Source organism: Hyaena hyaena, unplaced genomic scaffold, assembly GCF_003009895.1.
Source record: "Hyaena hyaena isolate Hyena2069 unplaced genomic scaffold, ASM300989v1 scaffold_1537, whole genome shotgun sequence".
NCBI lineage: Eukaryota > Metazoa > Chordata > Mammalia > Carnivora > Hyaenidae > Hyaena > Hyaena hyaena.
The window spans coordinates 173,174-190,476 of record NW_024082156.1 but is presented as its reverse complement, the minus strand read 5'-3'; the positions used below and the strand labels follow the sequence as shown (position 1 = coordinate 190,476).

General features: G+C 38.5%; 1 protein-coding gene across 4 annotated transcripts in view; it reads left to right on the top strand.

Moving 5' to 3' along the window:
* PRRC2C (proline rich coiled-coil 2C) overlaps positions 1–17,303 on the top strand; it is a 95,741-nt gene that overhangs the window by 39,714 nt on the left and 38,724 nt on the right. For all 4 annotated transcript variants that reach the window (XM_039224033.1, XM_039224031.1, XM_039224032.1 and 1 more), the window contains exons 11-16: positions 300–353; positions 4,429–5,050; positions 11,039–11,208; positions 11,686–11,932; positions 12,556–12,766; positions 14,726–16,975. In XM_039224033.1, the coding sequence (XP_039079964.1) occupies positions 300–353; positions 4,429–5,050; positions 11,039–11,208; positions 11,686–11,932; positions 12,556–12,766; positions 14,726–16,975 (3,554 nt within the window). The remainder of the gene's footprint in view (positions 1–299; positions 354–4,428; positions 5,051–11,038; positions 11,209–11,685; positions 11,933–12,555; positions 12,767–14,725; positions 16,976–17,303) is intronic.

Sequence of the window (17,303 nt, the reverse complement as noted above, 5' to 3'; positions counted from 1 at the left end):
AAAATTAGAGGCATACTACACAATCACATAACCTGTGGTAGAATTTCAGAATTTATACATTAAAATTCTACTTTCTGCAAAGTTCATAGATTCTAATCATATAAAATGTCAGAGTGATTTTATAGACTGTAAATTTATTTTGCAGTGAGCAATGTTCTTTTATAGAAAAAGAGAAAAGGATGAAAATGGTTTACTTTTTGCAGTCTTATAGTCCTAATAAAAAAAATTGAGTTTGTGTTCAGAAATACTTCCAGTAGATCTCCTTTATCTGATTATTTTGTACTTGTCCTTTATAATAGGAACGTGGACCATGTTCACACCTGCCACCACCTCCAAAATTGCTTGCACAGCAGGTAAATCTTAAATGCTTCTTAATGGTCTGTATGTATTACTTGATTTTACTTATTTTAATGGTAAGATTTCAGTGTATGTTTCTAATTTATAAGTTTAATGAAACAATTACAGATTTTACCTTGTCAGCTCTCATGTATCTTCCTCTTTTTTCCTCTGCTCTTCATTCTCAGCTAATAAGCATGCTCCTAATTTCACTAAGAAAATGAGAAGCAACCATTTTTCCTTTTTCAGTGTCCATCCTGTTCTGACTTCTGTCCTCACTACTAAGCAAAGCCCTTCTACTTGTTCCCTTGAGCCCATCTTCTATCACTTATCGGTAATATTATCTCCCATCTTAAAAAAACTGTTACAAAAATGAACCTTCCTTTGACTCTCATTGCCCTCCAGCCCCCTGTAGTTTTCTACCCTATTTCTCTGTTTTCCTTCATGGCAAAATTGTCTTAGCTATTTACACTTAATATCTTTAGTTTTTCTCTCATTAACCCTTTACAGTTAAGCTTTTCATCTATCACTATACCTTTGAACCTGTTGTTTTGAAGGTCAGTAATAATTTCCATTTTGCCAAATCCACTCCTCTAGTCTTCATTTTACTTAATCTCAGTAGCCCTTGACAGTTAACCTCTCTATCCTTCTTGAAAGACTTTTTTTTTTTTTTTTTTTTAACTTTTGAGATCACATTATTTTGTTCTCTTTCTTCAATCTGTATTTCTTCTGGGCCTTTAGTACCTTTGGTTTTTGGAGGGTTAAGGGCTGTGTTCTCATTCTTTAACTATATCCTTTCCCTGGGGGATCTTACCTATTTCCTGGTGGTACTCAGATACATGTATCTATAGCCCTTAGCTCTACCCTAACTTCAGGAATCATGTATTCAGTGATCAATTCAACATCTCTACTTGGATTTCTGATAGATATGTCCAAATCATACCAACACTTCTTCCCCCCAACCCCCATACACAACACAGGTGCCACCCTGCTTCTTCCCTGGGCTTCGGATCTTAGGTAATGGCATTATCATTTACCCATTAGCTCAAGTTGAAACCTAGAAGTCACTCACAAATCATCTTTCTTTTTTACCAGACATCCTGCCTAATCTATCAGCAAATTTTAGCATCCCTACCTTTGGAATATATTCCTACACTGAGTACTTGCTATCCTCTGTTAATATTTTATTTGAACTATTACAGTAGGTTCCTAATAGGTCTCATTTTCCACTCCTGTGGCCTGCTTACCTTCCAACTCCATCCCAGATTCTGTAGTGGATATTACTCTTAAAAAACTGTGTATATTAGATCAGTGGTGATTCCTTCCTTAGGTCCTCCCAGTGGTCTTTAAGGTCTCTGTCTCCTCTCCTGATCTTATTTACTTTTCTCTCTGTTCTTGCCACACAAGGTTTATTGAAACACATAAAATATACATTTTATTTGCTATTCTTCTAACTAGAGGAATGTTTTCCAAAGGTTCTTCTGATCAAAATCTTTGCTCAGGTGTTACCACTTTGGAGGCCTTCCCAGACCATCCTTCTCTGATAGGTATACGTACCACAACCGTCGCCATCAGCTTCACCAGTTATTTTCCTTTGAACCACTGAATGTTCTTTATAGTATTTTTATATACATATGAACTAAAACTAAAACATCCAGAAGAAAAATGTAGAAAAAGTCTTTAAACTTGGGCCAAAAATGATGATCTTAGATAAGACACAGAAGGCATGAATTCGAAAGAAAAAATACTCTGTCAATTAGACTTTGAAAAACAAATCTAATACAATGAAAAAATATGTCCTACAAAATATCCATTTAACCAAAAACATGTATTGGGATATATTTAAAATAAAACTCTTATAAGTAATAATAAGACAAATAGCCTAATAAAATGATTTGAATATTCACTTCATGATATGCACATGGCCAATAACCACATGAAAAGATGTTCAGTACCTTTGTGTTTTATTTGGAGAGCATGCAAGCAGGAGAAGAGTAAAGGAAGAGGGAGAGAGACAGTCTTAAGAAGCCTCCATGCCCATTGTGGGGTTTGATCTTACAGTAGTGAGATCATGACCTGAACTGAAATCAGGAGTAGGACTGAGCCCCACCCAGAGGCCTCAAAGTGTCAGAATATTTAATCACTAGGGAAATGCAAAGTAAAACCTCAGGGAGATTTTATTATGCATCCAAAATTTAAAAGGCTGATGACACGAAATGTTGGTGAGGGTATGAAGTAGCTAGCACCCTCATATATTGCCGGGGGGCTGTAAAACCTTGTAATCACTTTGAAAAACATTTTGACAGTGTCGTATGAAGTGAAACATATTTAACACATGACTCCGTAGTTCCACTCCTTGGTATTTATCCAAGAGAAGTGAAAACACATACATTTACACAAAGACTTAGGCATGAATGTCCATAGCTGTTTATTCATAGTTAAAAAGCTAGAAGCATTCCACGTGTCTGTCCCACATGAAGTGATGTGCCTATGATAGAGTACTGTCCAGTAATAGAATGGACCAAATAAATGATAGACACCTCAAAACTATTATCCTGAGCACAAGAAGCCAGACACAAAAGAAAATATAACTTGATGTATCCATATATATGATACTTAAGGAGAGGTAAAACTGCTTCTCTACTGCAAGAAGTAGACCAGTGATTGTTTGGGGTCAGGGGTACCGATAGAGTAGTGAGGAAATGCTGTGTCTTTTTTTTTTTAAGTGTTTATTTTTAAGAGAGTGTGTGTGCAAGTGGGGGAGGGGCTGGGGGTGGAACAGAGGATCCAAAGTGGGCTCTGAGCTGACAGCAAAGAGCCCAGTGTGAGGCTTGAACACATGAATCATGAGATCATGACCTGAGCTGAAGTCAGACATTTAACCAACTGAGCCACCCATGCATCCCTTACTGTCTTGATCAGGACAGTAATTATACAAGTGTTTCATTTGCCCCTACTCCAACCTACATTTATAACATGTGCTTCACATTTTATGTGAATTCTACTTCAGTGAAGTTGCTTTTTTAAAAAAATGTTTGCTCTGTTAAGCTTACTGTGTGAAATAGGTACTTTATAGGTACTTTTGTATAATCTTGTGTTTGTAGCTTATCTCTGAGCTGGAGATGAATTAACTAAACACCAGAAAGATAAAGTGGTTTGCCTAAGACAGCAGTGTTAATAAATGATAGAGTCTGGATCATATTTTTTAATTATAGACCAGTGTTTTCATCATACCATTATTTTCTCGTTTGTGAGGATTCTGACTGGTTACATGGTTTTTAAGATTTCTTCCCCCTACTAGCTATTAAAATCAGTATTTTTAAAAGAATTTTTTTTTTAGTTCCTTAACATTTCAGCCCTTCAGGTGCTTTTTTTTTTTTTTTTGCTTGTTTCTGCATAGTTGCTGGCAGTGACTATAGTGGTTTTAGAACACATCAGTTGAAAAGTAAATCGTTAAAACCCAGTCTGTCATGTGATCTCCCACATTTCACTGTGGGTTCTAGGTGTACATTTCTAGATCTTTCAGTTTAATGGTAGAAAACTGTGCAGGCTGATTTCAAGGAATCTTTCCTTCTTTGAAGTGTCAGAAATAGTGGTATCTCATTTTATTCATTTAGTGTCTCTGGTTGTCTCTTTTTCCTCTGTAATGGTACCTTTATCTTCTGGGGGTTCATGTGACAGTGTTATGCACCTTTATGGACTGTTTTTCCTCTTTTGGCATTCCATCTCTGACGGTTGGTGCTCTGAAAAGTGCTCGCATTCCAAATTTCCTTTGTGTCTAGATTTTGAGATTCATGTTGAGAGCTTGTAATTCAGTAACTTCTGAGTGAACAATAATGTCTGCCACAATAAATAGGCACATGTTCTGTAAAATGTTAGATGGCTAAAATAATTATTCGGGTCTTAGTTTGGGGAACTATGAATTTAATATTTTTCCCATGTTGCTACTTGTTTGCATTTTAATATGCATGTTTTATCAGGAACATTTGTGACATTTTGTGGAGTTTTTCCTTCCCTCTTCACGTTGGAAGTCCAGTGTTGGTCGGAAATAAGTTTGTCGTATTCACCTGATAATTTATCATAATGTTTCAGCATCCTCCTCCAGACCGACAGGCAGTACCTGGAAGACCAGGCCCTTTCCCCCCCAAGCAGCAAGTCCCAGATGAGGATGAAATATGGAAGCAGAGAAGAAGACAGCAGTCAGAACTTTCTGCTGCAGTGGAACGTGCTCGGAAACGGCGCGAAGAGGAAGAGCGAAGAATGGAAGAACAAAGGAAGGCAGCGTGTGCAGAGAAATTGAAACGATTGGATGAAAAGCTTGGCATAGTGGACAAGCAACCATCAACAGAGGAGATTCGAGAAAGGGAGCGAGAAAAAGAAAGAGAGCGCGAGAAAGAACTGGAGAAAGAACAGGAGCGGGAGCGAGAAAAGGAGAGGGAGAAAGAAAAGGAGAGGCAACAGGAAAAGGAGAAAGAAGTGGAGAGAGAGCAGGAAAAACAGAGAGAAATTGAAAAGGAAAGAAAGCAAGAGAAAGAGAAAGAACTGGAACGGCAGCAGGAAAAGGAAATAGAACTGCAGAAGATCAAGGAACAGGAAAAGGAATGTGAGTTGGAGAAGAAAGAAAGGGAGAAAGTGGAGGAGAAAATCGAACACAGAGAACCTACTTTAGAGCCTGTGGTAGAGAAATCAGAAAGTGAAAACACCTGTGATAAAGGTATGATCGTCTTGTTTGTTCTTCTATAAATGTAGGAGGCTTCACATTACTTCTGGTGTAGATGTTTGTGTAGTTGTTTTAAGTTCATTTATTTTAGAGAGAGAATCCCAAGCAGGCTCCGCATTGACAGTGCAGAGCCTGACACGGGGCTTGAACTCACACACATCGTCTGAAACCAAGAGACGGATGTTTAACCAATTGAGTCACCCAGGCACCCCTGTGTATTTTAAATACAGGTCTGTAATTCAGATGAAAATGATTGAGAATTTTTTTTGTTTCTAATAGAAGTTGAGAATTTTATTGGATATATTATTATCCTTTTTTCCTAAATTTGTTTTATGGTAAAATATCTGTAACATAAAATGTACCATTTTAAGAATTTTTACCTGTACCATTTATTGGTATTAAATACATTTATAGTTTTGTGCAGCCATCACCACTACCCATCTATCTCCAGAACTCTTTCCATCTTGTAAAACTGAAACTGTGTACTATTAAACAGCAGTTCCGTGTTCATCTCTCTCCTCAGCCTCTGGCAACCACTATTGTAATTTCTGGCTCTACAATGTTGACTGTTCTCAGTGCCTCAGATGCACAAAACCATTCGGTATTTGTCTCTCTGTGATGAGCTTATTTTACCTAGCATATTGTCTTCGAGGTTCTTCCATATTATAGCTTATTGCAGAGTCTACTTCCTTTTTAAGGCTATAATCTATTACCTATATATACGCATTTTGCTTATATGTTTATTCATTGACGGGCACTTTGGTTGATCCCATATTTCACCTGTTTTGAATATGCCTGTGAATGTGAGTATACAAATATCTTGTTGATACCCTGCTTTCATTTCTTTTGATTATAGACTCAGAAGTGGAATTGCTGGATTATTTGGGAATTCTATTTTTAATATTTGGAGGATGTGTTTTTCACATCAACTGCACCATTTTATATCCCCACCAACAGTGCACAAGGGTTCCAATTTCTCTGTGTCCTTGCCAACATCTGTTATTTCCTGGGGCTTTTTTTGATATAGCCTTCTAATGAGTATGAGGTGGTATCTCATTTTAGTTTTGATGTGCACTTCCACAGTGGTTAGTGATGCAGAGCATTATCTTTTCACGTGTTTGTTGGCCTTTTGTGTGTCATTGGAGAACTGTCCAAGTCATTTGTCAATTTTTGAATCAGATTGTTTTTAAGTTTTAGGAATTGGCTATACATTCTAGATGTTAATCCCTTGTCAGATATATGATCTGCCAATATTATCTCCCTTTACATAGGTTGCCTTTTCGCTCTGGATATTTTTCTGTTGCTTCTGCCTTTGGTGTGAATCTAAGAAGTCGTGGCCAAATCTAATATGAACCTTTTGCTATGTTTTCTTCTAAGGGTTTTATAGCTTTGTCTTAAGTTTACATGTTTAACCTATTTTGAGTTCAGTTTTATACTTTTTGTTAGGTAAGGGTCCTGCTTCATTCATTTGCATGTGGATATTCCATTTTCACAGCACCATTGGTTGAAAAGACTATTTACCCCCCGTTGAATGGTCTTGGCAACCTTTTAAAAAATCATTTCAATCATGTAAGTCACAGTTTATTTTGGGGTCTCTATTTTATGCTAGTGTCATACTGTTTTTATGACTGTATGCTTTTATTTTTATTTTATTTCAAAGAGAGAGAACATGTGAACAGGAGAGGGGGCAGAGGGACGAAAGACAGAATCTTAAGCAGGCTCCATGTTCAGCATAGAGTCCATCAAACCCACAACCTGGGGATCTTGACCTGAGCTAAAATCAAGAGTCAGACGCTTGGGGCGCCCAGTCGGTTAAGTGTCTGACACTTGATTATAGGTCAGGTCATGATCTTACAGTTTGTGGGATTGAGCCCCATGTCATGCTGACCGCACAGAGTCTGGTTGGGATTCTCTCTCTCCCTCCCTCTGTTTCCCTCTCCCCTGCTCGTGTTTGCACTCTCTCTCACTCTCTCTTAAAATAAATAAATTAAATAAAAAAAAACTTAAAAAAACCCAAAACCAAGTCGGACCACTCTAGTGTGCTTTTAATTTTTTTTTAATGTTTATTTATTTTTGAGAGAGAGAGAGACAGTGTGAGCAGGGGAGGGTCAGAGAGAGAGGGAGACACAGAATCTGAAACAGGCTCCAGGTTCCAAGGTGGCTGTCAGCACAGAGCCCAATGCGGGGCTCAAACCCACGAACCGTGAGATCATGACCTGAGCCGAAATTGGTCGCTTAACCACCTGAGCCACCCACACGCCCCTCAAGTATGCTTTTAGATCCAGGTGTGTGAGTCATCCATCTTTGTTACTTTTTTCCCCTCATGATTGTCTTGACTATTTTCGGTTCCCTGAGATTGCATGTGAATTTTAGGATTGGTGTTTCTATTTCTTTAAAGAATGCCATTGAGATTTTGAGAGGGGTTGCATAACTCTTGTAGGTTGCTTTGGGTAGTATTGATAATATTAACAATGTCAAGTCTTCCAGTCTGTGAACATGGGACATGTTTCCATTTATGTCTTCTTTAATTTTTTTCAGCAATATTTGGTAGTTTTCATTGTGCAAATCTTTCCTTTTCGTGCTTCATTCTTTTTTTTTTTTTTTTTAATGTTTTATTTATTTCTAGGAGAGAGAGAGACAGCATGAGCAGGGGAGGGTCAGAGAGAGAGGGAGCCACAGACCGAAACAGGCTCCAGGCTCTGAGCTGGCAGTCAGCACAGAGNCAGACCGAAACAGGCTCCAGGCTCTGAGCTGGCAGTCAGCACAGAGCCCGACGCGGGGCTCGAACCCACAAACCGCGAGATCATGACCTAAGCGAAAGTCGGACGCTTAACCGACTAAGCCACCCAGGCGCCCCTTCGTGCTTCATTCTTAAGCATTTTTTAAAATTCTTTCTGATGCTGTTGTAAATGGAATTGTTTTTGTAATTTCCTTTTCAGATCATACATTATTAGTATACTAGGGATGCAGGTAAAGTGATACTAGGGCTGCAGGTAAAGTGAGCAGATGACATAATCTTATATTTAGAAAGCCCTAAATCTCAAAGGGGCTCAGTATCGCTAAAACCATTCTGGAAAAAAAAAAAAGTAACAAAAATGGAGGATTCACACATTTGGATTTAAAAACTTAATAGAAAAATTTATGTTTTGCGATATTTGTTCATTTTATCTTGATTACCCTATCCTATTTTTGGTATATAGTTGTCCATAATACTCCCATAATCCTTTTTATTTCTGTAGAATTGGTAGTAATGTGCCAGTTTCTATTTCTGATTTTAGTATGTTGAGACATCCTGTTAAAGGCTAATCAATTTTGTTGATCCTTTCAAAGAACCCACTTTTTAGCTGTATTTTCTCTTTCTCTGTTCTCTTTGTTTTGGATGTCTGTTTTGATCTTTATTTCCTTTCTTCTAGTAGCCTTGGGTTTACTTTATTCTTATTCTCTTTCCTTACATTGTAATAGTAGGTTTTGGATGGGAGATCTTTCTTATTTAATGTAAACAGTTATATATTTAAATATTCCCTCTTTGCACCACTTTTGCTGCATCCTGTAAGTTTTGGTATGTTGTGGTTTTGTTTTCTAATTCCCATTGTCATTTATTCTTTGATGTCTTAGTTGATTAAGAGTGTGTTTAGGGGAGCTAGGCTGGCTCAGTTAGTAGAACATGAAACTCTTTCTTGGTCTCAGGGTCATGAGTTTGAGCCTCACACTGGGCATGGAGCCTACTTAAAAAGAGTATGTTGTCTAATTTCCACAGATTGGTGAATTTTCCGTTTGACTTCTCTTTTTGATTTCTAACTTCATCTCCTTGTCAGAGAAAATACTTCATATAAGATTTATCATTTTAAATCTTTGAACAGTTGATTTGTGGCCTAACATAGGGTCTATCTTGGAAAATGTCTTACATGCACTTGAGAAGAAGGTGTTGGGTGTTATTGGAAAGAGTGTTCTGTATATCTGGTAGATCTAGTTGGTTTATTGTGTTTTGTCCTTGGTTTCTTCACTTACCTTCTATGGTTATTCTGTGCATTATTGAGATTTTCCAAATGTAAATGTAGGGCAGTCTATTTATCCCAACTATTTCAGTATTTTAATTAATATATTTTGATGGTCTATTGTTAGACACACATATATATTAAATATGTGTAAATATTTGTGATTGCTATGTCTTGCTGCATTGAACCTTTGTATGTAATGTCCTTTGTCTTGTAAAACTTTTGTTTCCAAGCCGATCCTGTCTGATATTTAGTATAGCCACCTTGCTGTCTTGGTTACTATTTCAATGGAATATCTTTGTTCATTCTTTCATTTTCAATCCCATTGTATCTTTGGATCTTAAGTGAGTTTCTTACAGATAACATATAGTAAGATCATGTGTGTTTATCCATTTTTGACAATCTCAGTCTTTTGATTGGAGTCCAATTCAGTCCATTTAAAGTAAGTTGATTAGAGGGGATTTATTTCTGACCTTTTAGTATTGGCTTTTTATATACCTTCTATCCACTTTTGCCCATCTTTTTCTGTCATTTTCTGTCTTTTGTGTTCAGTTGATTTTTTTTTTTGTATCAACATTTATTTATAAATGTTTATTTTTGAGAGAGACCACGTTCTGTATGTGTGCACACACTTGTGGGGGAGGGGCAGAGAGAGAGAGAGAGAGAGAGAGGATCTGAAGCAGGCTCTGCTAACAGAGAGCCCAGTGAGAGAGAGAGAGAGAGTGAGAGAGAGAGAGGATCTGAAGCAGGCTCTGCTAACAGAGAGCCCAGTGCAGGGCATGAACTCAAGAATTGTGACATCATGACCTGAGCTGAAGTCAGACTTTAATCAGCTGAGCCACCTAGGTGCCCCATCATTGGCATACTTTAATATTGATGGATGCTAAAAGAGAACAACCTAGGGAATCTCATTAATGGATGATGAGAAAGGAGTATAGATTCGAAATAAGGAAATCATATTTTAGTCCCTGTTCTGCCAGTGAATCATGTATTCATCCAATTGCTTTAACTGTCAGTAGGGACTATATTGACACAAGTTATTTATACGTTTCTTTTAATCATTATTTAACGGTGCTTTTATTTTCATTCATATATATTCTCTGATGACAATTTAACTTTTGCTAGGTTTATCAGCCTGATATACCCTTTTGGTTTGTAAGCATTGGCTTTCTTTTTTTTCCAGTATTTTATTTTCCCTTTTACAACACTTAATGTCGAATGTATGCCAACAAAAAATGTGATTTGTGATTCTTTAGAGAATGATTTTTACATTGGCAAAATAAACTTCCCTTTAAATTTCATCCCTGGTCCTTTGAGAATAGAATTCATAATGAGCTTGGCTTTGTAATTGTGACAAATGGCATTCTCTAGAACAAATATGGCTCTGCTTTTCTCTAGAGTGCAGAATTGTTGTTTAGTTAGTAAATATGTATATAGGGGTTTTTTTGGTATCATACATGATATACTGTACATAGAATAATGATTTACATGCTTGAAGATAGCTGGTGATCACACTGTCAGAGGTTGATTCATTAATTTTCCTTATAGGTAATAGTCTATTGATCAAAAAACAAACTGTTGTGTTTTGAGATTAGGCCGTTTGCGTTTTTACACAAATCCTAGTGAGCCACAGGTAAATACGGACAGGATTGATATTTATTGAAACAATGGAAAATAGGTAGTATTTGAAATGTTTTATTATCACAAAATATCAAATACAAATATTTGCTTGGTAAAGCATTTGGACTATGATCTCTTTCTTAGAATCTAGCTTTGAGGAACTCTAAGGTTTTGTTAATTTGATGTTAACTTCATTGATGCCTACCAGTATTAGAGTATAAATAATTTTTTGGAGTGTTGAGCGGATGCTTTCTTCTTCATTAACCTTTTTAAAATATCAATCTAGTATTTTACTCCAGTGCACACATCATGTGTCTGTTAAGTGTCATGGTTGAGAGTAATTATTTTTCACCTTTTCTTTGGACAGAGGATGATCCAGTCTTCATTAGACAAGACATCAATCGCAGTGAAAAAGAGACCACACAAGTGGCACATGAAACTGAGCCAGAATCAGGGTCTCAGCCTCGGCCTGCTGTATTATCTGGTTATTTTAAACAGTTTCAGAAGTCTTTACCACCTCGATTCCAGCGACAGCAGGTAATAACAAAAACATTTTATCATGTATGTGTGATTGAAAAGGTTTATTGTTCGGTAATCAGAGTAGTATTTTGACATGAAACCTAAAATACAAAAAGTACCAAATTTTCCCTGAAATCTTTTCCCTTTTTAATAAAAGTTTGTTGATAATGGGTATTACTGTAAACTTCTGTGTCGTTTCCCCCCTGTGTCAATTATAGACAGCATCTTCCTTTCTAGGAAACTATTTCTGAAGTATAATTAATAAGTGATTTCTTCCTTCTTTCCTTCCTTTCTTTCTTTTGACTGATTAATTTCTTAAGTTTAAGGCAGTATGTCCTAACTTATCTTTGTTCTTTTGTGTTACCACCTCTCACTATTGAATAGTCTTTTAAAGTCTTTTCCCTGAAGGATTCAAAAAAGCCTATTTTCTGATATGATTATATTGATTTATCACATGGAACTAAAACTCTAAGATGTGCGGACCTGCTTTTTCAGGAACAGATGAAACAGCAGCAGTGGCAGCAGCAACAGCAAGGTGTCCTTCCACAGGCAGTCCCTTCACAGCCATCCAGCAGTGCGGTCCCTCCCCCACCACACAGACCTCTTTACCAGCCCATGCAGCCTCACCCTCAGCATTTGGCCTCTATGGGCTTTGATCCGAGGTGGCTCATGATGCAATCCTACATGGACCCCCGGATGATGTCAGGGAGACCTGCCATGGATATTCCACCCATTCACCCTGGTGAGTTGAAATTGATGTTGTTTCATGGCCCACTTGTAGTTAATGCAAGATCAAAGGCTTTCATCTTCCTCCCTTTTCACTCTCAAGTCCTTTAAGAGGTACAGTGTGGTAAGAACTTATAATAGGGTGCTTAGAGTTTTAATCAAAATCTCTATAACTGCGCATGGAGGAGTAAAAGACATACTTTATGAGCGGTCTGATAAGACCAAAACACAAGTTATTTTCAGTGTTGTAAATATTATTTTAAAATGTTTTTGACTCTTAAAATGACACTTTCTGTTATTTGCTAATTGTTTTCATTCTTTTAAGTGTTTAAGAATTTGAATTTTGTATATCCTTTAGTCCAGCTTTTCCATTTTCTCCACCTAACACTGGACTTTTATCTGCTATCGTGGTTTTGTTTCACTTCCTCAGTTCTTAAATCTATTTAATAGCAACAATAAAAATCTCATTCACAGAAAACTTGTATAATTTTCACTTATCATTTCTTGAGTTTATCACTTTAACTTGGCAAAATGTATTTTTGTAGCTCAAGTATAGAGAGTTCCAAACAGTAATTAATAATCCAGATTCTGTGTGTATAGTGATTGCTTTTCCCATCTTTTTTTGGACCTTTTGTACAGGAATGATTCCTCCCAAGCCGTTAATGAGAAGAGAGCAGATGGAAGGATCACCTAGCAGTTCTGAGTCATTTGAGCATATAGCACGATCTGCAAGAGATCATGCAATCTCCCTCTCTGAACCTCGTGTGATGTGGGGGTCAGATCCTTATCCTCATACTGAGCCTCAGCAGGCCACTACTCCCAAGGCAACAGAAGAACCTGAGGATGCAAGGTAATTGTAAAAATTATTAACAGACTGAATCGTATATTGTGGTAAAATGAAAACTATGTAGTGTCCCTGAAGATCATTCTGGTTTAGGATGGAACCACAAATCTGATTTTCTTCTGTTTAGTGTATGTCATTTCATTTTTTGGACATGCTTGCTTTTTCTGTCATTTCTGTATTGAGTAGAGCATTTTGTCACCGAGTTCTGTACACCGGATTGAATACTGAATGTCAAATGTTAAAATTGGCAAGTTTCTACTGTTGGTTAAATACTTGATATGTAGTCTAGTTAAAGTGTTGATGTACTTTTTCCACTAATGAGAAATGGTAGACATTTGATTATCAATATCTAATGAAGGTTTTCTAATGCCAAGAGAAGCACAAATACTAATTTACAAAGATACTTTGGGGGAACTTTGGGGGGTACCTGGGTAGCTCAGTTGGTAGCTCTTGATCTCACCTAAGGTTTTGATCTCACGGTCATGAGTTCAAGTCTTACGCTGTGCTCCATGCCAGGCATGGAGCCTACCTAAAAAATAAACACAAAGATACTTTGAAGTAACGGACAATTGGTGATCTATAATCATTTATAACTATAAACTTAGAACTTCTGCCCTTTTAAGAGAGTATATTTTGTGATGCTTTATAATTCTGTTTAATCGGGGGAAGATAGACCTACTCTGATATAGTCTTTGATTATAAGTGGAAATTATTAGTCTTGGGGGAATTCACATCAGCATGGGGCACCTGGATGTCTGTCAATTAAGCGTCCCAACTTCAGTTCAAATTATGTCACAGTTTGTGAGTTTGGCCCTGCATTGGGCTTTCTACTGTCAGTTCGGAGCCTGCTCTGGACCCTCTGTGCCCCTCTCCCACACTGCCCATCCCCTGCTTGCCCTCTCTCTCTCTCTCTCTCTCTCTCTCTGTCTCTCCTCTGTCTCTTTCTCTCTCAAAAATGAATAAACATTAAAATAAACAAATAATTCACATGAGGATGGCCTAAACTTTTTTCTTAAGGAATGAAGTTCTTTTGTTTTTAATTGAGGGGGGAAAAAAAAGCATAAGGTGGTATCTCTCCTCAAAGGAATTTTAAGTGTTTGTACAGTATTAACTATAGGTACAATGTGTTACAGTGCATTTGTAGAACTTCTGTATCTTGAAGACTGAAACTTTATAGCCACTTAGTAGCAACTAATTTTCTTATTTCCTCTCAGGCCCTGGCAATCACCATTCTACTTTCTGAATCGATGAGTTTGATTATATTATATACTCATAAGTGGAATCCTTCAATGTTTGTCCTGTGATTGATTTTTTTCACTTAGCATAATGTTCTCATCCAATTGGTAGCACAGAATCCCATTGTAAGTAAGTGTATATACCACATTTTCTTTTCGCGGGGCTTGAGCTCATGACACTGAGATCAAGACCTGAGCTGAGATCAAGAGTTAGATGTTCAACTGACTGAGCTATCCAAGCACCCCTATACCACATTTTTCTTAATCCATTTGTCTGTCAGTGGACATTTAAGATTGTTTCCACCTCTTGGCTGTTATGAATAATGCTACACTAAACTTTTTTTTTTTTGCACTAAACTTTTTAAGGAAACAGATTAAGATTTTTTTAAAAATGATTTTTATGATTTGGATGCATTTACTTTTTTTTTTTTTTTTTTAAGTTTATTTATTTGAGACAGAGCTTGCATATGCACAAGTAAGGGAGAGGCAGAAAGGGAGAGACAGAATCCCAAGCACGTTCTATGTTGTTAGCAAGATTCCGACTTCAGGCCCGATCTCACGAACCGTGAGATCATGGCCTGAACCAAATCCAAGAGTGGGACACTTAACTGACTGAGCCACCCAGGCACCCCTCATTTACATTTTATAATTAGAGGGATTATTTTGCTGTACAATTATGGGAAAGAGTTTTTCTGTTGATAGCCATGCCTCTGAATTCTCACTATTTTAGGCCTGAAGCCCCACTGGAACAGGAACAGATTACTGCTGCTTATCCTGTAGAACACAGTCAGTCAGAGGCTCGTCCAAAAGCCGACTTTGTTAGAGAGTCAAATGAGACAGAAGTACAAAAGTTTCTAAGCAGATCTGTGGAAGACATTAGACCTCGCCATACTGACGCAAATAATCAGTCTGCTTGTTTTGATGTTCCTGATCACAAACCTGTATCCACACCTCAAGAAGAGCGCATTTCAGCTGGAGAAAGTCAGCCTGCTCGGAAAAGAAGTGTTTCCCATGGATCTAACCATACTCCAAAATCAGAGGAGCAAAGAAATGAGCCATCCGCAAGCATTCCTAAAGTAACCAGCAGATGCATTGATTCAAAGGAACCAACAGAAAGGACTGAGGAAAAACCAAAGAAGGATGGCTTTATCCGATCTTCTGAAGGACCAAAACCTGAAAAGCTGTATAAACCTAAGTCAGAAACTCGTTGGGGCCCACGGCCAAGCTCCAACAGAAGAGAAGAAGGTGGTGATAGGCCTGTGAGAAGATCGGGTCCTATTAAAAAACCTATACTTAGAGATATGAAAGAAGAACGAGAGCAGCGGAAGGAGAAAGAAGGGGAAAAGAGTGAAAAGGTCCCTGAGAAACTTGTAAAACCCGAGAAGACCGAAAAGAAAGATCCTGTCCCTTCAGTCCCACCGCCTGCAGCGCCAACTCAGCCACAGTCCGTTCCACCACCACCTCAACCAGAACCAGAGAAATTTCTTTCAGCAGAAACTTTACCTTTGGTTCAAAAGCCACCTCAAGACGCTGAGAAGCCCTCAGAACCTATAAGTAGTGTTGAGGAAGAGCCCGTGGCTAAAACTGTAAACCAACAAACAGTCACAGCACCAACAGTCAAAGAAGAAAAACAACCTGAGAAAGTTGGTAGCAAGGACCTTGTTGTAGAGAGGCCTCGACCAGATTCAAGACCAGCAGTTAAAAAAGAATCCACTTTACCCCCTAGGACCTATTGGAAAGAAGCTAGAGATAGAGATTGGTTTCCAGATCAAGGATATAGAGGTCGAGGCCGAGGTGAATACTATTCCAGAGGCCGGAGCTATAGAGGTTCTTATGGAGGGCGTGGCCGGGGTGGGAGAGGGCACACTCGAGATTATCCTCAATACAGAGACAGTAAGTCACGGACAGAGCATGCGCCCTCAGGACCTCTCAGACAGCGAGAAGAAAGTGAAACACGGAGTGAGAGCTCTGATTTTGAAGTCGTTCCCAAAAGGAGACGACAGCGAGGTTCAGAGACTGACACAGACAGTGAAATTCATGAAAGTGCAAGTGACAAGGATAGTTTAAACAAAGGTAAATTTCCCAAAAGAGAGGAGCGGTCTGAAAACAAAAAGCTGATGAAGCCTCAGTTGTCTTTCAAGCCTGAAAATCACATCCGAGTAGATAATAGACCTCTAGAAAAACCTTACATGAGGGATGATGATAAATCTAAACCAGGCTTCCTTCCTAAAGGAGAGCCCACACGGCGAGGCAGAGGGGGAACATTCCGACGCGGCGGAAGGGATCCTGCAGGTCGGCCATCACGCCCTTCCACCATCCGAAGACCTGTCTATCGGGACAATCAGTGGAACCCCAGGCAGGTAGAAGTTCCAAAGCCAGATGATGAAGAGCCACCAAGAAGGCATGAACAGTTTCTTCCTATACCAGCAGATAAACGACCTCCAAAATTTGAGCGAAAATTTGACCCAGCTAGAGAGAGGCCCCGAAGACAACGTCCTACCCGACCACCAAGACAAGATAAGCCGCCTAGATTTAGACGTCTCAGAGAGCGGGAGGCTGCTTCAAAAACCAATGAAGTGGCAGTGACCACAAATGGTGCAGTTAATAATATGGTTCAAGAACCAGTTAATCCTGCTGGGGAGATATCTGGGAACAAGACACCAGACTTATCTAACCAGAACTCTTCAGATCAGGCAAATGAAGAATGGGAAACAGCTTCTGAAAGCAGTGATTTCAATGAGAGGCGTGAGAGAGATGAAAAAAAAAATGCTGATTTGAATGCACAAGCAGTTGTAAAGGCTGGAGAGAATGCTTTACCTCCAAAAAGGGAAATAGCAAAGAGAAGTTTTTCTAGCCAGAGACCTGGTGTAGATCGCCAGAATCGGCGCGGCAACAGTGGTCCACCCAAATCCGGAAGGAATTTCTCAGGTCCTAGAAACGAAAGAAGAAGTGGCCCACCATCCAAAAGTGGGAAGCGAGGGTGAGTACTCTGGTTTCAGTGTAATTACTTTTGTACCTTTAAAGAAGCTGATCATTGAACTGAGCAAAGGAGCCAGTCTAGATAGAGGACCCAGACATTGTTCTCCCCCACATTTTTTGGTCTGTTCTCAAAGTGTAAGGGTGCTTGAGCCAGAGAGGTTTATGGGTCTTAGCAGTCTTTGCCTCCTAAGTTGTATTTTCCAGAAGAGCCCTCTTAGGCCTTTGTAGCTTTGGGAGAATCTGCACACTTAGAGAAGGACCTGTACAGTGTCTTCCTTTTGGTAAGTCTTCTTGATGATGAGCAGCCCTCTTTTCTTTCTTTGGGTTTT